This window comes from Apteryx mantelli, chromosome 3, assembly GCF_036417845.1.
Source record: "Apteryx mantelli isolate bAptMan1 chromosome 3, bAptMan1.hap1, whole genome shotgun sequence".
Classification (NCBI taxonomy): Eukaryota; Metazoa; Chordata; class Aves; order Apterygiformes; family Apterygidae; genus Apteryx; species Apteryx mantelli.
In genome coordinates this window covers 88122994-88144848 of record NC_089980.1, presented here as the reverse complement: position 1 = coordinate 88144848, position 21855 = coordinate 88122994, and the positions used below count along the sequence as shown (strand labels likewise).

The 21855-nt window shown below is 42.8% G+C and overlaps 1 protein-coding gene across 6 annotated transcripts in view; it reads right to left on the bottom strand.

Moving 5' to 3' along the window:
- SESN1 (sestrin 1) overlaps nucleotides 1-21855 on the bottom strand; it is a 103252-nt gene that overhangs the window by 11864 nt on the left and 69533 nt on the right. For 3 of the 6 annotated variants that reach the window (XM_067293889.1, XM_067293890.1, XM_067293891.1), the window contains exons 2-10: nucleotides 10712-10777; nucleotides 9545-9745; nucleotides 8446-8628; nucleotides 6650-6892; nucleotides 5210-5357; nucleotides 4271-4383; nucleotides 3834-4024; nucleotides 3431-3575; nucleotides 1078-2207 (exon numbers count right to left, since the gene is read on the bottom strand). In XM_067293889.1, the coding sequence (XP_067149990.1) occupies nucleotides 2121-2207; nucleotides 3431-3575; nucleotides 3834-4024; nucleotides 4271-4383; nucleotides 5210-5357; nucleotides 6650-6892; nucleotides 8446-8628; nucleotides 9545-9745; nucleotides 10712-10777 (1377 nt within the window). In that variant the 3' untranslated portion in view covers nucleotides 1078-2120. Of the gene's footprint in view, nucleotides 1-1077; nucleotides 2208-3430; nucleotides 3576-3833; nucleotides 4025-4270; nucleotides 4384-5209; nucleotides 5358-6649; nucleotides 6893-8445; nucleotides 8629-9544; nucleotides 9746-10242; nucleotides 10276-10711; nucleotides 10778-21855 lie in introns of those variants that run through there. The other 3 variants (XR_010883780.1, XR_010883781.1, XM_067293892.1) reach the window with 3 other exon arrangements.

Sequence of the window (21855 nt, the reverse complement as noted above, 5' to 3'; positions counted from 1 at the left end):
CCTCATTTGTCATGGCAGCAGTCAGGCGAAGTACCTCATGTAACACAGCTACCCTGGCCAGAAGCTGCACGTCGTTGTGGTAACACCTGTCTCTGGATGGATCTACAAAGCAACTGCATATCTTTAAGATGAGCAGTTTAAGGCCATGGATATCAGGTTTTAAGTTTCACCTTCTTTCATTCCTTTTTGTACAAGTGTTCTGTTTGCATCACGACACTGTACTTAGAGCAGTCACCCATTCCTGCAGGACAGCACTATCTTACTTGTAACAGAAACCACTTTGAGAACTAGGTCAGGAACAGATGTCTTAATTTAATTTTGTATCTGGGCTTGGGCAAATCCCTTTCTTTCCTGCCTTACAACTAAGGCTGGAGAGGTACCCATCTCCCTTCCTGTAGGCAGGTAGGAGTTTCTACAACACTTGAGCATACTACAACCCCATTGCACACCCAGCTGTAGGAACACATCCAACAGAGCTGTCAGTCACTTGTTACAAGCTCTTTCCCCACAGTACCTCTTGCCATAAACTCCTGTCTGACTGTGCAGCTCTGACTAGCCCTTCTGATGCCAGATATCCTTTTGGCACTAGCCCATGAAAATTAGCAGCCTAATCTCAAACTAAAAGTTCACTACTGGAGGGTTTTAAAATCAGTTTAATTTTCCAAACAATATTTAAAGCTAGTTATTGAAAAGAAAAAAAGGTGATTATATAAAAATACAATTGTAATCTCCAACTGCATCACACCATCTGTGAGGAAAGAGAGAACCGATACAGCAGCGCCTGCCTGACTATAGGGTGGAGGACTATGGGAACGATGAAAACAGCGGGGGGCTATGCTTATGCAAGAGGAGTTCCTTCTGTAGTTTCAGTGAAGCTCTAAGTGCATTTTTTAACTTTTTCTCCCAGTGTTTTAGACACTCCTGAAAAATTTGCAGTTGGTCATTTTAAGAATGCTTGCTCAGTTACTGGCTCAAATATTTAAAAAGGTCTTTAATATACCAGATACATGAATATGGCAGCATTGTAAACCAGTGTGAACACAAGTGTAAAGTTAAGTAACACAAACACACCAAGAGGAAAAGTTGTTACCCTTTATTTAAAAAATACCAGTAATACTGACAAATTTAAAAAGCAATTCACACTCATACAAAAGTATTCATGTGTTCTCCAAAACCACTGTATATTGAACGTCAGCATTTTAATCATGTTTTGATTTACTAAAAATAGATGTTTTTAGCCTAGTTATTTAAGCAACTGCAAAAATCAGTAAGACCAGCATTGGGCATGTAATACAGTAGGACTGTTTGGCAGTCTAGAACAACATTCCCATACTTCGTCTTAGCTCCTGGACAGGTATCAGTTCACCCTTGAAAAAAAGGAGAAGGAGCTACTTGACACTTCATGTAGTTAGACATCTAAAAAGCTCTGAGGACTAAAATCCTCTTCTCTCCATAGGAAGACCATTGCACTTTGGAGCTCACCAAACAACACTGAACAAATGTCCTATAGCATTTTAAGGCTATACTACTCAAGAAAATTGACTGCTATCTCCCAAATTGTCAGTGTGGACAGAGGAGGTTTAGTTCTGATTAAAAAATAAAGCTAAATAACAAGGCTTTTTTGAAACCACACACAATAAAGGCTCAGACAATAGCAGTGCTCACTTTCACTTTTAGCTTAACTGAATGGCCTGCATCTGTTCACTCCACCAGCACAAATAGCAGCATCAAGATTTTCTAGAATTATTCTTGTAGGAAAAGCAAATTTCATCAAGTCCCACTTCTTTTCACACTCCAACTCCTGTTGTATTTGCCTTAATACAAGATTTATATATCTATCATTTGCTATATTGCCACAAGTTCATAGAGTGTCCTGTGCTGTCTAAAGCCAAAATACCATGATCAGGCAGCACTTCTGCACAACTCTGTCTTTTCAACTGCCAAGCGTTCACTGCCTAGTGGCAGCAGTGATATTCCAAACACTGAAATAGCTGAAACTAAAGGAGTTATGGCACAATGGGCGTCTGAATTTATAGCTACCGTTGGTCCTGAGGCTTCGTAGCTTCCTCTGCCATCCTGCAGCTGCGGAACATTCCAACGTCAATGGGCAGCCGGAGGCATCAGGTCATATAGCGAGTAATAGCTCTCAGAGCATAAAGTAGTTCGGCTTGCATCCGAGCTTCTACCAGAAGCAAATTAACATGGACCTTTGGGAAAGAAAACAATGTTGCGCTTCAAAAATGTGCTCAGAATAAAGTTACTTTAGCAAAAGGAAGTGTGCAGGGCTGTGGTTTTTCATACTAGTTTTTGCATTAGCAGCAGGGGAGCACTTAGCACGTTACAGCTACCCCAATAATTCGTTCTATCTATCTGTATAGCTTTCTGAAAAAGGAAAGATTTAACAAACACTGCAGTACTGCAGCACAGTGCAGCAGTGGGTCACAGGCTACATTTAAGCAGAGCCAGGTTTATGGGAAGAGGCAATAGCCTTTAGTTGACCAACTGGTTTAGCTGAACAAAAGGGACAAGCTTTCAAGCACACAAGCCCTTCTTCAGCAGCAGAGTATGTGCAGCTTGCAAATAATTGTTTGAACTGAGCTTAATTAATTTAACCAAGTCATCAAAGGCAAAAGGGTGGTTGATACCTGTGGAGCAGAGGGGGTTGTTAGCAAAGGAAGAGGTGATAAGGTCGTTTGCCCCTGTGGGACAGAGAGAGACACACACAGGTAATTATCACCTGAACAACATGCAGTGGTTAGATGAGGTGAAGCACAAGGAAAGTTACAACATGCCATAAAACTGTTATTTCTATTGGATATTATGGAGGTGCAAAGTTTCAGACCTTAAAGAAAGGTTTGTGTGCTTGAAAGCTTATCTCTATCAGTCAGTCAAACAAACAAAAGATTACTTTCTATATGAAGTATTTTACTTCCACCCTTAAATCATCACAGCTACAGTGCCACTATTATAATTGGGTATCTCTAAACTATTTTCACAAGGGGTTTAATGAGAAATAGAGCTTCAGATGATATTTACACTGACCATAAGACTGCTAAGACCTTGGCCAGAAAGCATGCTGCTCTGGGTCTGAGGGCAAGGGATGAATCTCGCATCATTTCCCTCGCCTCTCTGGGTCCCAGGCAATGCTAACTGACAGTGGAGAAGAACACTGTAGTCAAGGTGAAGCTGGGAGTGTTCCAAAACCAAGCTATTTATGCATCTAGCCTCCCCCTATACTTCAGTCTTAGCTAGCAAACATTCAGTATGAAAAGAAAAATAATTTCAATCTGAGAACTGCTAAACCCACTAACAATTTTACTGAATACAAGCAGAATCCACCTGCAGCTTAAATGCTATCTGGGTAGTTGTGGCTGCTCATGCAGCAAACAGCTGTACCTACTGTGCCTCCCAGAACACATGCAAGCTGTACCTTCTCAGAGTGTTCGAACTGCCTCCAGAAGCTGTCATACATTCTTTTTGTGGTCTTTTCGGGAGTGCAAACCACAGTCTTGATATAAACTTTAAAGCTGCGGTCCAACAACTGATTAATTTCACCATAGTCATAATCATCATATCTGTTCAGAATTGAAAGAAAGAGACTTTCATTTTTCAAGAACCAGTTTTTACACTTGCATTGTTCTTAAGTTCCTATGGGCAGGTAAATTACTGTATAATTTGTACCACCGCTGACTCTTCCCCATCATATAGCAACAGATCAGTAAAAGATGCACATACATGTGCATAACAAATGGCTTTGCTTCAATCTGGAGGAAAAAAAAAAAAGCCAACACTAACAAATCTGATGCGTACAGAACAAAAGTGGCAAGACTGACCTTATTCCAAACATACAATGAATATAGTTCCAAATAGCTCGTCTTAGCATTGAGGTATCCACATCTTTGTGCATGGCCATTGTGTTGTAAGTCAGATTATAAGCAATATGAAACTTTTCATCAAGTAGTTGTCCCACATCTGGGTAGAGACGATTAACCAAGGAATAGCCATGGTCTTCCCAGGAATAATCCTTAGAATAAATAAAAATGCAGAATGGAGAATATCAGAAATCAACTTTTGAAGGCCTGGCTAGTTCTTTAATGTAATTTATCTCAGGGGAAATAATCCAGTGAGGGGGTTTTGTTTGTCTGCTTATTTTTAAGTCTTCTCAGACATGGGGCAATAAGTTACAGCACAGCAATTTCTAGTTTTGGCACCTGGCACAAGCAGCAGATTGCGCGGTAACACTTCCTGCACTAGCCCCCCCCCGTGTTACCTGGACGCGAAAGGTGGGCACATGCATTCCATGCCTGGAGAAGTCTTTGTAACCATAGCTGGTATCCTCAAAGTGGCGAGACACATCTCTTGCTGGTGCCGATTCCTCATCTTCTGTTAATTTCAAGCAGAATTGCACAAATTTCAGTCAGAACCCAAACTGGAAGAGTACTAGTGGAACCACTACAGAGAAATGAGAGTCTCTGTGCTTTTAAAATAAACACATAGTTTCACTAGACTACCTGTATTAAAATTCTTCAGTACAGCTTAGTGTAACTGCAACTTTGACTTTTTAGAGGCAACACTTTGAAAAACATTCAGATTCTTTCTTATAGGGAAACATCTTTTCCTCCCTTCTTTTGTGTACCAGTCTTCTCCCTGCACCCCAAATCTAAAGGACACTTGGCTCCTAACTCAGGGGGCCTGTAAAAATGTCAAGGGAAAACGTGTTTTGGAACAGAGAGTTCAGGGAAAACCAGACCTGTAAGTCTTGTATGCCATGTTTATTTTAGAGAGAAACTCTGTGGAAAAAAAACCACAAGAAAGCTAAGCTTGTAACAGATCAACTATCATTTCAGAGTCATCTGAAAAGTAACGTTATCATAACCCTAAATAGCTAGGTGTCTTAAAGACTTTTTTTTTTTTAAACACTGTCCTGTGAGATTTATGATTCATATTTCTGTTGGAGATAGGTTTCTAGCAAATATATATTGGTCAGTGAGTATTATGGTATGTTTGAAAGATGCCACTAACCTTGGCACTATTTTAAAGTATTTCTGGAGGAAAACAAAGCACTCTATCTTGATCCTTTTAAAGTAATGGTACTGGTTTTGAAACATCTAATAACCCTTTCCCCCCCTCCTTGTTTGGTAATAAATATTTCTTCAAGTAACTTGGAAAAGTCTAAACAAACAGATATACTACATCTGTGCATCTCTACCTGAAGAGCACACAAACATGCTTTCTCTCTTCTCTCTTTCAAAACGTGTAGCCATCTCTTCTTGGCTGGCTTCTTCTTCATCTCTACACTCCTGTAGCTGCTTCATTTTCTCCATAAGAGCTTCAACTTCACAGACAGACTCTGTAGTCTTGAAAAGGAGAGACAAATATGTCAGTCTCCTGTGTAACAAGAACTGACATTTATAGTAGAAGACTTCAAGTCAGAAAATTTTAAACTCAAGCTGTCCCCTTTGTTTGCATCTTTAAATACTGTTTTTTCTAGGAAACAGCTCTTGAAAGAAATCTGTACTGACCCAATAGTTCACATTTAGTCATCATCTTTTCTCAATTAGATCCCTGATATTTTTAGTATATTTGAAGAGTCACAGCTTTTTGGAACAAGTATTTCTCACACTAAAATGAAAATTATTTCTCTTGCTTAATCTAAATGTTAAACAACTGAAAAACAAGGAGCTGTAAGAGAAATTCTGATAGAGGAAGTAACCACAATTTACTACCCAACTGTATTTTTCTCCTTCTCTGCTCACAAACATATCAAAGGAAAAAGGAAGAGTGAGTGTAAATGCAGGTTTTATGAAGCCTCAAAGGACAGCTAGTGCAAGCTAATCTTATTTCACAAGAGCTGTTTTAACACTGTCACAACACACTATTAATTCAATATCTGGTCATGTAAAAATCCATCAGCACAAAGCAAAATAAACTTATATTCAACTTATACTATTCTGCCCCTTTCCCCTCTACCTTTCTCAATCAGTCTGCTCCTTCAGAGAACCAGCAAGCTCATCAGACAAAATGCAAACGCCACTCACACTACTGCAGAAAAGTCTCACAGGCAAGGAACGCACACTGAAAGTATCCTGTTGTCACTGCCCTTAAACCAATGCTCAGCTCACATCACGATCTTCAACTGGAAGCAGGTACAGATCACTGAGCAGAAGTGCTGCAGGCAGGAAGTGCTGCTTTAGACCCCCAGCCAGAAAATTGTGAATGATCTGTTGTGTGGTGCATCACAAACACCTTGAGGCAACAGAGCCAAAGATGGGAATCAAAGAGTCGGATCTCCACTGCACAGATGAAAAAAGGCATTCCTGACCACAGCTGCTCAGGACATGTATCATGAACTAGCCAAGGCCAGCAGTACTCTCAGTTTGCCCATTTGAATGGCAAGAGACAGAAAACATACAATAGAGAGATTATGTCTCTGTCACTTCCTTTGGTAGCTTCCTCCTGCTCGCCAGTGACATTTCAGCTTCACCTAAATGTATTTTTCCAGCTGGTTAGTCCTCATCTTGATCAGCCTGATCAACTGTCCCACTCTCACTGAGCAGAAAGAGATATAGACATGGGCATCCGCTGTGTATTAAGTTTACCCAGAAACTGTTAGTATTGAAGGAGACAGTTTGTTCAAACATATACTTACTGGAATACTTCCAGCTGGGCTGGCGTGATTCTCATCCACCCCATGGTAGCCATTTGTAATATCACATATACAATAGTTACTGACAGAAGGGGGCCTGAAAGTGTGACCACCTTCACAGTCGATCTCTGGACTGATTCCACAGCCAAACGTGAAGGAAGCAAGGGAGTGGTAGTGTGTGAGGAGAACTACTGCATGAATCAGCTCTGCCAGGGACCAGCTGTTCTCTTCAGTCTTCAAAAGTTGCTTTAAAAATAATGCAAGACAAAAGTATTGATTTTAAAAAGTGGTTCAAATGATTCTACTACCTACTGCAGTAAAGTTAAAATAATTTATCTACACATTGCTTTGCCAGATAAAGTTATTTTTCCAAGATTCACAATTGCTTCCTAATTCTCTGCTGCCCTTAGCATGCTCAGGGTCCTGTTACCAAGTTACCTACTACCCACAGATTCACATGGTTAAGCTGCATAGCAGATGACTTCTCTCTCCCCCTCCAGCCCCTAAACAAGTTATTGGATCAGCTGTGGTTTTTACTTTGCACCTTCAGGTTTCTATTAAAGCCGGGCTGACTTGCATTGAAATTTCACACCTCTGATGAAGATGCAACCACAACAATCGCTTGTTTCTTCAATTGGTCCTTAGAGTCTCAGAAAATCCTGGACAACTCCTTGCAGATCCTGTCCTATCCTCCTGATATGAGGGCAGGGTCCCTCCATCTTGTCCCTGTGGGTGGAATGCTCTACTTTTGTTGAGAAGTTTCAAAACCCGGCTTCCCCTTCAGGTAGGAAAGTGTGGGAGGTTCGGGGCCTTTTGGCAGAGCATGCGCCCTCCCCCACAACCCTGCATCTTGCCTCCCAGCAAGGCCCACCGCTGCCTGTCCACCTGGCAGACAGCACTGAGCAAGTCCCAGCACCCACTTCCTCATTGTTAAGGTTAAAGAAGAGCAGAGGAGGAAGAGTTGCTCCAGTAACCACAGCCAGGCCCGGGTCAAGCTTGCTGTGCCACGAGAGCTGCCATCACAGCACATCCAAAGCTAGCTCGTCTGGGTGACCGTCAGAGGAGAGAGCAGCAGAAATAACCGCTTGGAGAATTTGTGCCAGTTCCAGCGATCCGGGCTGGTTGTGCAGCCACTGCTTCCCCTGGGTTGCTCTGCCAGCCGGCTCCCTAAACAGCCTGGGCATGTGTCTCCTTTGGCATCAGTCACACCCTCAAACTGCAGTGCAGAGTCAGGCATGGGGAGGGGGGTGTTTGACAAATGACATGCTTTTAGCCTCTTATCTGTGAAATCTGCTTTTATAAAGTTATCTTAGGTGCAAACACCAGGGACTCAGAAATGCCTGCACAGAGATTAGGTGAAGAGATCTGAAAACTATGAATTTGAACCAGCAACAACTGAGACAGAAGTATGCTGGCTTGTGTTCAGTCTAACCTCTGGCACCATCTCAGAAACGCGCCAGGCTTCTGCTTGCTGAAAGCATATGACTTTAAGGAATTGCACATCTGCACACACTGTCATCACGCCAACACAATTCTGACATGACAACTCTGAAATACCAGTGCATTGTCAATTAAGTTTGTTAGTGATCTGAGACAAGTAATGATCATGCTAGTTTTACGAGGGTATTGCAGGGCTTCAGCACAAGTGATGTATCCTGCCATATCACAGCAATATAACATTGAAATAAAAGTCACTAACACAGAGCATCTTTCCCTGCCTGCCTCTTAACCCTACAAATCTGTGATTGCATTTACTGAAAAATAAGGGTACAGCGCATGTTACTTAACAAAAGATTTACCTCAATGTGCTCTTTGGTGATGAGCCAGGGTCGGTGAGCCAACATTTTGTTCAGTTCTCCTAAATTTTGCAGTTTTTGAGGTGCATTTTCCAGGCCATTCAACCATTTGGGGTCTCCACCGACATGAAGGAAGTCATTCACATGGAGGTTAACAAGGTAAGAGCACTGATGTCTTGCTGCAGCCTAGAAAGGAAAACAACTATGATATAGAAAACAATTACAGTAAGTGAGTGCTTTATGATAAATGCCACAAGTCATCATTTCCTCAAAGTATTCAAGAATAACACTTGTGGTGTTCAAAGAATGAAATAAAAAAATAAAAATAAAAAAGGTGGCCAATGCAGTAGCCTGTTTTGATTATTGTTCTAGCCAGAGAAATATTCTTCATTCATATAAATTATAACAATGCTGGCTACAGGTGCCATACGCATATGTCCAGGGAGGAGAGGTACAGGCATAGATTTATTGTACGTCCTCTCCAGTATGGTAGAAGCAAGATTGCCTCTAGCTGAATCTTTACCAGCTAAAACAAAGGCAGATTGTAGAATGCAGAGCCAGAGAAACACGGAAAGGGCAGCTTTTCAGCAGAGAACAGATTAAGTATTATTTATCCAAACAGTAATACCTTCCCCACTGAATGAAGACAATCTTTAATACAACTTGAAAAGGCAAAGACCGTTGCACTAGCAGATTGGAAATTATAAAACCAACCACTTCTGACAGAAAACTTGTTTTGAATTTGGAGATTCAGAAGTGGATGGTGGAACTGCTGAGTTAGAACACACACAAGTAAGTTGTCTTGAAAAACAAATTCTGAGATACTAAAGAAAACAAGAGTAAACAGTTGTTTTATTTTTATAACAGAGGTTTTTCTCTCTTCCTCACATTCCTACTGAAACTATGAACATAAAGTACTGGTCTTATGAAACAATTTGTAAAACAGACACAAACAAACCTACTCTGCTTTTCCCCTTAACTTATGATGAAATGCCTCTTTCCAACTAGAAACTACAAAACACAGTAATAACGGCTGTAAAAGAAGATCAGAGACAGTTGCCAAAGTGGCTGTCTCTGCTTGCTGTTTTCTGTTCCAGCATACCATTATCCCGATGTAGTGTCGGTAATGAAGAGGGAGCGGACCATCCATTTGCAGTAGATAGTGCTGAGTTTTTAGAAAGCTTTCAAGATACTGTGGGTGGAAAACCATCACCAAGGTAACATTGTCCAATCGGCCCAACGTAGCAAAAGAATCTGCAAACAGCGTGTGCATCATGGCGTCTTCGTTTCCCACTTGAATGGTCTGATTTAACAGAAAGAGCAATTAGCAATATTGTCTAAGATGTACCAATAAATTAAATACAGTAAATATATTACCACAGCACCCAGAGACCCCAGTGAAGTTCTGCTAAACACACACCAGCAAGAAATTGTATAATAAATCTATTAATGGCATTAAATCAGTGTACATAAGGCAAGACACATAAGATGCTCTTTAACACTTCTCATTTTGGAGATCACAAATGGTTGCATCAGCAAAAGGAGATTTTTGCCATTACACTTTCTCATGTGCAACACTGACTTTTCACTTTTGTTTCATCTTCACTTTCTTGAATGCACCAAATTGATCTAACTTACTTATTTATAACAGCAATGGGTAAATTGAATAATCATTTTTACTGAGGGGAAAAAAAAGGGAAAAGAAGTAAAAAGCTAGCTAAGATGACAAAAGAGAGAAATAAAAGGAAACTGAAGCTTAAGGCTCTAGAATTCCTAGAAAATCATAGGCATATTACAAACCTTTTGTCTACTCCAAATTCTCTTGCCAGCCCACTGAAACAGAAGCATCAGAAATGCTCAGCCACAGCTCTTTGAAGCTTGTCAGATTATTCAGAATGGTAGTGACAGCTCAAGAAAAAGTAACAAACTCCAGACCAGAGGGGTAGGTGCCTTGTGGACCAGTAGGAAATTACATCCGGATGTTCACAAGGAGTGGGAGTTTGCAAACAGACACTTACAGAAAACAGTATTGGGTTCCTCTTATGCTAGATAGGTAGTACAAGAGGTGTCAACTGTTCCAAAGTCCTGCCGGGATCTCATGGCTTTTGTACATTAGAACTGTGGCCAAAGTCTCACCAGGACTGAATGTGATCACTACTGAAAGTGTTTTGCAGTTCAGCAGCTGTCCTGAAACCAAATGTGGGTTAGTACTAAAAGGCTGTTCCTTAAAAGCATAAAGTTCACCATGTACTTGAAAACACCACCGCACCTCCTTCTCTGGGATGAATCTGCTTGGTCCGTGTCCCAGTGGTCTAGGAATTCTTATTCCAAGTTCCTAGAAAAGAAAATTACACCATCTCAGCATTTAGTTATAAACAACTTTTTAGCTGTGGTTGCAAGAAAGAAAAGAATTCCTCATTCAGCGCTGGGCTTATTTGGGTACTTACGGCACCCTTGTATGGGTACTTTTGCTAGTACCATTTGAACAAATGCAGTTATTTTTCTATAGGTGCTTCATAACTAACCACACTTGTTTACAGTTGCTGGAATAGGGCAGTATACTAAAAACTCAGCAACAAAAGCCCTACCAAGCAAAAAAACACACACAAGTATATACATACACTACAACCTGGTTCACAGAAAATTTTTGCATAAAGCATGTTTTGGCAGGGTGTCCAGGACAAGTAGTTCAGTACATAGCTGGCTGCTATGTGGTTATGCCACTGATACAAAATGAGACTGATGTATGCGTGTACATCTGCAGCAAGCCAGCACATAACACACTGTGCATCTGTCAGGAAATGAAACAGCTGTAACCCTAATCAGATTTATTTTTCCCAACATCAGAGAGGTCTTAAAGTGCTGAAAGTACCTGATCTACATTTGCATCTGCCTTCTGCTCAAGGCGAGATAAATAGCTATTCAAGTTCACGAGCAGGGAAGGGATTTTTGCCCAATCAGAACAGCAACAACCTCCTCACACACACTTTTGCAGACCTCAGTGTAACAAGGAGGCAGGATATTGCCCCGGCAGTTCACAGCTTCCTACTGAGCTGAGATGAAGCTTCCTACTGAGCCTAAGCACCTTTGGGCCCTTTGTGTGGCCAAGGAGCAGGCTGCATTAAAAGACTTGGGCGCGCCTGTGGCCTGCCAGCTAAACTGTTCCCTCGGGAAGGATGGGATGCATGGGAGCCATGCATCTGGCATGGAGCGGCTTTCAGAGGAGGCAGAGCAGAGTCCACGGGGCACGCACCAGGACCGTCGATGGCAGAGCACAAAGCGGGACATGGCCTCACCTCTTGCACTCGCCCACCCCGCTGGCTGGGAACCACACCACCGGAGGCTCGCTCCCTCCTGCGCGTGGTACTCGCTGCCAACAGCTCTCTTGGATGGATTATTCTCCACCTAGTGGCACAACCTTCCCATGAAAGATGGAAGCACCCGCCATCACCCGAGCGGCTCCCATGGGGGCAGCTGATGGCACGGTACTTGTACAGGCAGAGGGAGACGTGGGCTTAGCGCTGGGCATGGCACCAAGCCCCCGCTTCCTGAGCTCTAAACACTAGATTATAAACTGCCTGCATGGGCTCCTTACTTCTTCCCTCTCCCCTCGCTATCTTTTAAAATATATCAGTTGCCTCCATTCCACAGACAGCCCAAATCACACAGAAACGTGCTACTCATTTTCTGAAATTACCAACCAGATCAAGGCCCTCAACTGGGTTTAGATGTATAAATGCTCTTTCTTGAGCTGGTTCAGGATAGACAGAGCAGAGGTGCACCTATAGGTGTTTTAGGTCTCAAAGTCAAATGGAGCCCCCAGATATTGCCTGCTGAATCCAGTTTTAAACTTTGCTTCTCATGCAATGAACTTGTGCAAATAGAAACCTCAGCTAAATACAGAAAAAGTGCAATAATGAGTGAGACCAGTATTGCTTGTTTATAACAACCTTTATCTAAGCGGGGAAAATGTAGCAATTTTATTAATCAGTTACTGTTCCCTGAACTTTCCCCTAAGATTAAAAACCAGCTTCAGAAAGCTGGAAACAAGCAGCGCAGATCTAAGTCAGACTATCCAAACCCATCAGGGCTCTGACAGTCTCCAGCTCCTCTTAAATCCTAAGTCAGATGCTTTTATTTCTCGAGTCTTATTTGGATAAGGTGAGGTCAAAAAGCAGCTCTTACTGCTAGTCTTTTCACGTTTTCCACAGGACAGTAGAGTTTGCAGCGCAGCTGTGTCCTGCTCAGGGTCCCGGCATTCAGCGGAGGGTGGACTTTACATCCCCCAAACACTCGCTCTCTCCTCAAAGCTCTCGCACAACTTATCTTGGCTACAGCTACACTAGCAAATTAGAGAAACATCTTACATCCAAATGACAGCGAGAAAAAAGGCTGTACACAACATTTAATTTAGCAGATGTCTGCAGTTGTCTGCCAACTCAAACACTCCAAGAGGAATACCTTGAAGTTTAATTCCTGAACAACTACGTTTCAGCCTTCCCCTTTCCCAGAACAGTCGCAGGAAGAAAAAAACAAAATTCCATAACCTGAGATTCTGCTAATCCTGAGAGCCTGCTAATATATTTTGTCTCAGAGTCTAAAATACATAAATATACTTCGTATTTTTTAAAGTATGCAGGGGTGAAACTACTACTATGATAATGCTGCATATAACAGGTTACTTTAGAAAGATGTACTGAAGGAAAAAAAAAAAGCCTCTCTGCAAAGTGACTTAGGGGTTTTTTGGGGGGTGGTGGTGTAGGAGTTGCTGCTTTTTTCCTGGGGAGAGGAAGCCAGGGCACCAGCGCAGCAGTTGAGAAGCCACATTCAGGTCTGTTCCAACTGAGATGTCGCAAAGGGTTTGTGAACACATCGCTTCTCCGGGCTTCAGCTTCCCATCTGCAAAATGGGCGCAAACGTGCTCCTTCCAGAGGGCATGGAGAGAGAAATAGGCTTATTGTCAAGAAGGTGCTTGGCCACCATAGTCATGAAGGTTGTATTACTTCAGACCCATAGGAAATCTTCTGATAATGCTTATTCTTCAGTTAGAGGCAGTAACAGACCTTTTAGAAAAGGTTTCCACTCCTTGTCATAAGCAGCATTTAATCAAAATCTCCTAGTACTTCAAAAATACCAGGCATCTCCAGTAGTCCCAATATCCTAGCATTTCAGATACTATATAGACAGCACAGTACTAGCTCTCAAAACACTCCTAGAGAATCTTACCCTTAATTCTGACCACATGTGCCTTTCACTAAGCCTCCATTTTCCAAATAGTTTCAACTCAAGGAGCACTGCTCTCCAGCCTTCTCCTTCTCTGGCAGAGCCCAGACCTGCGCCCCGACTCAGGGGCAGCCCCACCGCCTCCTCCCGCCGAGCGGTGCTCCTAGGGCGCACCTCACCTTGCCCACCGACCAGCGTTCAGCCAAGCAGGGGTGCCGAGGCTGAGCAGCAGCTGCAAACAACCAATATTTATTTTGGTTCTTACAAAAGCACAAGCAACTTTCATGCAATTCCAGACCATCAAGTTCCACACCTCAGTGACCTAAGTGCTGCATTTTCTACATCAAACTTTTCCTGTCTTCTTTCCTCCCGTTTGTTATCCTTGCCACACCACTTCCTTCAGTCTAGAAACTGCTGCTGAATACAGCTCCAAGCTCAGCAGAAAGCCAACCACAACTGAGGCTTCAGGTGCAAACAGTAAGTAATAATCATCTCTCACAGGCACTCCATCTTCAAAGCCAGAATATAAAACCCAGCTGGTTGCAAAGCTGCACATCAAGGGTGGAACTGATTTCACCATCGGCACTCAGGAACCTTGAGAGCTGCTGGAGAGGGGCTGGCCTCACCATCCACCCCACCACTGCTCACCATCCAGAGGCACCTCTAGCAACAGGCAAGACTTCAGCCATAGAAATGCTGTGTCTCTAGGCTGGAAGAGACGAACCCCAGCAATCAGGGAGAAGTCACCTCTTTTCCTTTCTGTAATATAATTATGTTTCTGCACAGCCACTATTATTATTTCCAGAGGAACCATGTTCACTATATATCTATCATTTCTGAACCTACATGGCTCTCATCACTGCCATATCTGAGCATCTCACACCTTTCATATATTTAATTCACACAACATTCCTGCCAGGTAAGGAAAGTGTATTGTCTCCCATTTAAAAGAGAATTGAAAAGCAGAAAAGCTACACATCTAATAGAGGTTGTTAAAGGAAGATTGGAGGTTTGAGGCGAGATCTCTCAAGTCATAAGCTAACGCCCCAACCATTAGGCTAGATGCCTTTTCAGAGAGACTTCTTCAACCAGGAAGAGTGTTTTAGTTCATGCAAATTTTCACCACAAAACTGAGCTTTTCAGAGTGGAGACATGAGAGTTAATGAGACAAGACTGCAAACTTAATTATACTTCCCAATTACCATTCTCTCTCACCAATCTGGTTCATTTAGTACATCTACCTCAATGGTGCCAACCAGACCAAAAATCTGTACTGCATGCACATATATGCCAAGAGAAAACCACTCATTATAAAACCACAAGCATATATAATTTCTCGCTACTGTTGGCTTTTCTGTAACTTGACTCTACCAAATCAAGCCCATTTTTTCACTAAATTTTTTTTAGAAGTGTCTTGTCAAGACAGCATTCCTATCAAACTTCAGTAAAAGCTTGGAATGGAATGGAAAGCTGAGCTATAAGAGTTTAAGCAACATTTTTTAATACCTAAAGAACAACATGCATCAACTCTCTTGGTAACAGAACATCATCTACTTTGGTTTTGATCCTCTTTAAAATATAAAAGAGGAAAAAACGTGTTATTTCTAAACAGACACCCAATATCAGAAATTCCACCTTGAAATACTGAAGCACAGTTAAGTTGCAAGCAGAAATGAAGGGCCTTTAAATCAGGAATGGCTTCTTAACCTTAACATAGCTGTTGCTCCACATGGAGCCTAAAATGCTGTTTCTGACCACTGTCCCTCCCTCACTACTGGCTCATGGCAGCTCAGGTTCTGCCTCCTCTCTCAAACCTCTCCCAAAACTCAGTTATAATTTTGTCAGATGAGGATGGTGCCTGTTACCAAACTGCTAACTTTCAGTTATTCAAGATTCATGAGTTGAGCACTAATCATGAACCACAACCTTCAGACTGCTTCCCTGGTGTTAACGCAGAGATTCATTTTGCTCCCCTTAAGTACAGTCGGTACCAATATCAAAGGTTACATCTCCCACAGAGACTTACGTACATATTTATTGAATCCCCTCTAAACAGCAAAATAGAACATTTTATCCTAGACAAACCACAGGCAAAGTAGAAACATAATTATCAATTTACTTCACTAAACCATATTAGCATTAGCATCTTCCTGTGAATCATCTGTGTCTTGATTAAGCACTAAATATTGCTAGATTCAAACAAAATTACACAAAAATCACAAGCTGCAATGCAAAATAAAACAATCTAAAAGAAGAAACCAAAACACTTAGGGAAAAAGAAGCGAGTTTGAGGAGACCTTTTTTTGGGTAATATCTTCCTAGACAACCAGTGGCCATTTTACATTATCAAAGCGCATTCCTATCCAAGCTTAGGATTAAGATAGATGCAAGAACTGTAAGCTGAAAACTCCTCAGCTAAATTTCCAGATAGATTTACAATTTGAACTTTTTGCATCCAATATGCCAGTGCTGAAAATTCAGTTTAGCATGCTATGATAAGCTTTTGAAACTGATGTTAAAAAAACCCAAACACCTCATTTAGCACTTTTTCTTATGGAATGATGTACCACATGGGATCTAAATGACCAAGAACCCTGCACTGCATTTTCAAGGGAGACTTTGGCACTGACTGGTTTAAGAGGCTCCTTGATGCTGCTGTAGTTGCTATGTCTGGTTCCCCAATTCCCCTTTAAAGGTTATTGAGAGCAAGATCTCACTGGTGGGAACGCTGACAGGCTACAAATTTGGAGCTTCCTTGTTTAGATCTTAATGACAAGGACTGACAGTATCAGTCATTTGGTATCAGTCATTTTGTTCTCCCTATGCTCTATCACCAAGTTGATACATACTCAACTTAAAAGCCATATTTTCAGTTCTGCTAAACACAGTAACTGGTGCGGCCTCATCACATGGGTAGCTTCTGGAAATAAATGGATTAAGAAGTGAAGAGCGTGGACTAAGTATGATTAACCCTTCTCCTACAGACATGAAAAAAAACAAAAAAACAAAAAACCCACAACCCCTACATCTTTTCTCAACATGGAGCTAAGCCAAACTGGCAGTTTTTCCTATTTTGTTCAACATATTGACCTAATCCAGAAGTATTTCCAACTGCCATTGCTTTCTCAAACAAACCATGATTGATGTTAAAGTGGCAGAAAAACAATCCAGAAGATGCTAACCTACTCTAAATTTTTGCACTGGTTTCATTTGCTGGGTATCTCAGAACTGTCATTCAAGTGAAGTACTGGACATGTCTGCACATGTATGCATTTAAGCAACTGAAAACTATTCTGCTCTGCTACAAAGTATCTCACTCATCAGCCCTACTGCTCTTCACTGTAATTAGAGCACAGCCAGTGTCGAAAGGTTTATATTTTAAATAGAATACATTATTCTTATATTACTTCAAATATTTAAGTTGTTTTAATTAAAATATCAGGAAGTATATTTTCTTTGAATGTCTCGAAATCCTTAAAAATATCAGATGTTAGAAGCATCCTAAACTCCTTTATGTGACTTAATTCAATCTGCAGATCAAGGCACAGGGTATGTATGTGCCTAAGGTCACACATCCTTTCCACAGTGGAATGAATAAAACCAAAGCCTTGACTCCTCCGTCTCACGCGCTAACACCTTTTCTCTGGTGATCTTCTGGGATTAAACAGTGAGAGCAGGTCCATCCGGAGCAGTCTCATCACATCTAAGCCTCACTCATTCTTCCTCAGCAGCAAAAGCTCTTTTTCGAGGTCCTGAGGTGGCTTTGTCTCATAGCTGTCTAGAGACCATAACCAACTCACGTGCGATATGAGCTCACTGAAACCAAGAGTCTGAATTTAAGGGATTAGTGTCTAGCTTTTCTATATGCCAGTTCAGTAGCGCACAATGGAAATAAAAAAGTTTCAAAGGACAAAGGCTTTGGAAGGCAGGAGGGCAATTTCCATGCTGTAAACAATGTTTAAAACCCGATAAATCAGGGACACAGAAGGAAACAACTTTGCGTGTCGCAGTTATCACTTGCATTACGTAGACTGTACTGCTGCATTATGTCAACGCAAAGCATTTGGTACCTAGCAGGTACTACGTCCATACTAACCAGCAAAATGCTTTCTCTGGCAACCTGCAGCCGAGTTTGAGGATTTAAAGCTTTTTTTTTTTTTTAAAAAAAGAAAGTCTTACCACGGTGAAAGGAAAGACCTCCTGAAAGACACCCTTCCCAGCCCCAAATAACAGTGCGGCCGCCGCTTGTTTACAGTCAGCACAGGCTCTTCCCCGCGAGAGGCACAAGACCAACCTTACCGTTTAAAAGGCTCGTCCCAGTCCGGGCAGGCACGGCATCACCCACGGGGCAGCTCAGGCGCCAAAGCCAGCGGGCCCTGGGGAAACCCGGCCAACACAGAGGGGGCACGGACACGCACGGACGCGCACACCCGCCCCCGGCAGCGAACAGCCCCGCCGGGAGCAGGGGGCAGCGGGGCGGCTCCGGACGCGGCGCGGCGGCGCGGCCCGCGGCAGGGAGGCGGCGAGGACGCGCTGGCACCGGCCCCCCCCCGCAGCAGGCCCGGGTACCGGGTACCTGGTGCCGGGCCGGGCCTCGCCGCCCTGCCGCCGGCGCTGGCGCTGCCCTCGCCGGCGCTGCGCTCGCAGCCGCCGCGGCACTGGCGGCAGCGCCGAGAGGCGGGGCGAGCCGCGGCCAGCCCGTCCCGCCCGGGGGAGGAGCGGCGCCGCCCCCGCGGTCCCCACCGCCCCGTTTGGGGGATGCAGGCCTGCCCGGGGGATGCCAAAAAAGAAACCAGAAATAAAATAAAAGAAATCCCCGACAGAGGGGGCCGCAGCCACCCCCGGGGAAGGCGCCCCCCCCCCCGCTCCTCCGTGCTGGGACCCCCGAAATACCCGGCCCCCTCGGCCGGAGCCCGTGGCCCCGCCGCTGCAGCACCCAGGGCAGCCTACCTTTGCAGCCCGGCCTGTTCTGCGCAGGCCGTCCTGCACAGGGCTGGGGTTTCTGCAAGGCCGCAGCTCCTTTCATTACTCAAGAGTTTCTGCCTTCTCTTGAAGCAACAAAATAATTATGCCTTTGAAACTGAGGAATTGCAGGAGGTTAACGCTTTGCAGATATTGGTGTGACTAAGTATATACTGCTTCAGAAATCTGGCCTCGTGCCTATTCCCAAGATCATAACAGTCCTGGGCAAACATATGTTTTGCAATCACATCAGCAAAACACTCGGCCTTTGTTTGCAGCAGTCTGTACTTCTCCCATCGACCCCCCAGGGCTATAAACTCTAGCCAGACGCCTTCCATCTCCCACCTCTTCTGGTCTGGGATTTTATGGCATCAATTATTTCAAAAGAAACAAGTCCCTGAACCAGACCACATGATTTTTAGTCTTCCAAAGCAATCTAAGATGTATAAAGCTAAATTCTGTTAAATCATTTTCAATCAAAATTTTTGAATTAAAAAGTATGACAGACCCTAAGAGGCAAACTTCTATTACTTTTTTGATAGGAGGAGGCCGGGACAGCTACAGACCCAATTCTGAAACCTAGTAAGCTATCTACTAACCAGGCAGGGAAATGCCATGACTCTGAACTTTACACTTCTGTTAAATGTAAAACTGAACACTGGAAAACTGCTGAGGCTGTTCCTGTTGTGAGTGCACAGTTCTTGCAGCCCAATGCAGAAGGCACCGAGGACAGCACTGTCCGGGGAACATAGCAGCACGGCTCAAGGCAATAGTTCTGCACGTTTCTAAAGCTAAAGTTTTAAAGGCTTCCTTTCCCCCCCACTTTCCAAATACCACCACCTCTCTGTGCCACGCAATTAACTCTGAAGAGGCAAGGGATAGCTTCTACTTCTGAAGATTTAGCAGCAATATAATATTAAATTACCTAGAGACGTGCAAGTACCACAGCTCCTTACTTGGGGACTTGCCTTTAAGTTGGTAAGTCTCTCCAGATGAAATTAAGCGTGCTTCATGCCTATTTGCACTGCATAAAGTGCTCAAGAGAAGCACAGAAAAAGAAGGCAGCGATCTTGGCAAGAAAGGTTACATTTTGTGAGCTAATAAAATAAATTAATAGAGAATGCTGTTTAATTCCCACTGACTACTTTCTTACTTCAGACCAAAACATAACACAGAGGCAAGGAATGGGCTCCTCTTGCAACACAGGCTTGTGCTCAGAAACACTGTTGAAAAAAGAGAATAATTACCTGAAAATCTGAAATGCAAGATGTCTCACCATGAGAAGTCTTCCTGGATGTTAGATGAAATGTTATGCCTTTCAATGAATTCAATTAATATGTTAACACCCTTGAAAAAGAAAAAAATGGCAGCACTCCCTCAGTTGCCTGCAGTGTTTATCCTCCCCGCCCCCTTTTGCTGATTGCCTTGTCTGGATATTTGGGAGGAAGCCTGTTTATATTAACATTTGCTCCTATGTAAAGGAGCTCGGCAGATAAAGATTTCTCTCAGATGTCACCCGAGAGAGACTATCATAAAACAGCCAAGTCAACAGCAAAAGGTGATTAGGAAATTCTACCATGTTCCCTGTTTTCTCTATCAGGATAGATGGAGGTAGTGATGACATGTTAGGAAAAGTGCATGCAAAGGCGAAGAGGAAGTTTCACAGCTGTAGCAAACGAATAATAATTGTCTTACAAGGTATCCCATCCATCCTGAGCACATGAGGTCTGCTCAGGTCCCAGGTATGTCTCTGCCTTAGCAAAATTGCATCACCCCAGTCTGCTGCAGGTACCCAGATATTTCCAAAGTGCAACTTCCCCAAAACAAAGAACACACAAAACAGCCACGTGCTGATCTATAAATCAGTAGGCAGTTGTAGACTGAAATTATACCCATTTGGGGGCTAGAAAGACAAGCTGTCCCACAATACTTTATCAACTTCACGAAGCAATAAGGTTAGACACCACAAGGCAGAATCAAGTGCATTTGGGGGACATGGGCACAGATCTATGGTACAGAAAGCTGACATGACTTGAGCTCATGAGACAGTCCCCTGGGGAGACACACCAGTATGTTTGACCATGTATGAATGCAAGTTAACAGAACTTTAGCCAAATGCTCATAAGGGAAAAAACAAATATTTAACATGAAAACACAGAGAGATATCAAGTTTTCCTCTCACAGAGAAAGATGTAGGACAAATATATTTGTGAAGTTGCCCGAAACAAGATGTAAAGCAAGGAAACATACTCTTTCATGGTAAGCACTTCCAGAAAAGTTGCTTCCATAGAAGGATGACATTTAACATCTGTGCTCTCCAGGTCAAGTCATCAGAAATGCAATTTTTCCTTATTGCTACAATTAAAGAAATGTACTAGTGAAGTTAAAAGGAGGCCAACCAGATAGAATGTGAAAGGCCTGATCCTGCTAACATATATGGCTACGCTTATGTCCACAACTTGGAATAGTTCCATTTTAGGCCAATATGGTGACTTTTTGAGCAAAGTTCAGCACGTACAAATGAATTCAAAGGCTTGGCAAACCAAGATCTTAAATTCTTTCCATAGCAAAGCTATCCAAGCGGGAACACTTGAAATGCCTGTTCCTTCAATACCCTGGACATCAAATTAGTATCTCAGAGGATGATCAGACTATTCTTTCCCAGAAAGATTTACAAGTAAAAACAGATCATTCTTTGCTGCTCTGAATACCTGATTTGTATTAGTTCTTAGAACTGTGTTTTTCTCTATTGTGGTTTCACAAGATAGTGCCAACTTTGGCAAGATGTAGCAGGTTTAGCAGAATGGATAGAAATACACCAGCATTTACGTCCGAGTGTCTTTGAAAACCCTGGGATGGCTAAAGCGCACAGACGCACGTTTGCTTGCATCTGTGGCTACGCCACCTGAAGAGGTTACTGTAATAATCTGTGTGTCACTGTCCCCCCCAGTCTCTCTCTCTCTGAAGACCTGCTCACTGAGCTGCTTTGTGCTTTTGAACACTTGGTACGGCTTTTAATCAGAATAGTGATTGGACACCCATTTTGTTTTAATTGTTTTAGCTCATTTTGACTGATAGAGGTTAGGCATCACTAACAACGAACAGATCACAGGGCAGTAGCTTTTAGCAAAGAAGCAGTAACAGATGCATGGGGGCAATAAATTCGTCAGCCAGAACCATTCAAGCAGCTCCACCTAATCTGGTGCCTTAATGAAGTCACCAGGTGTT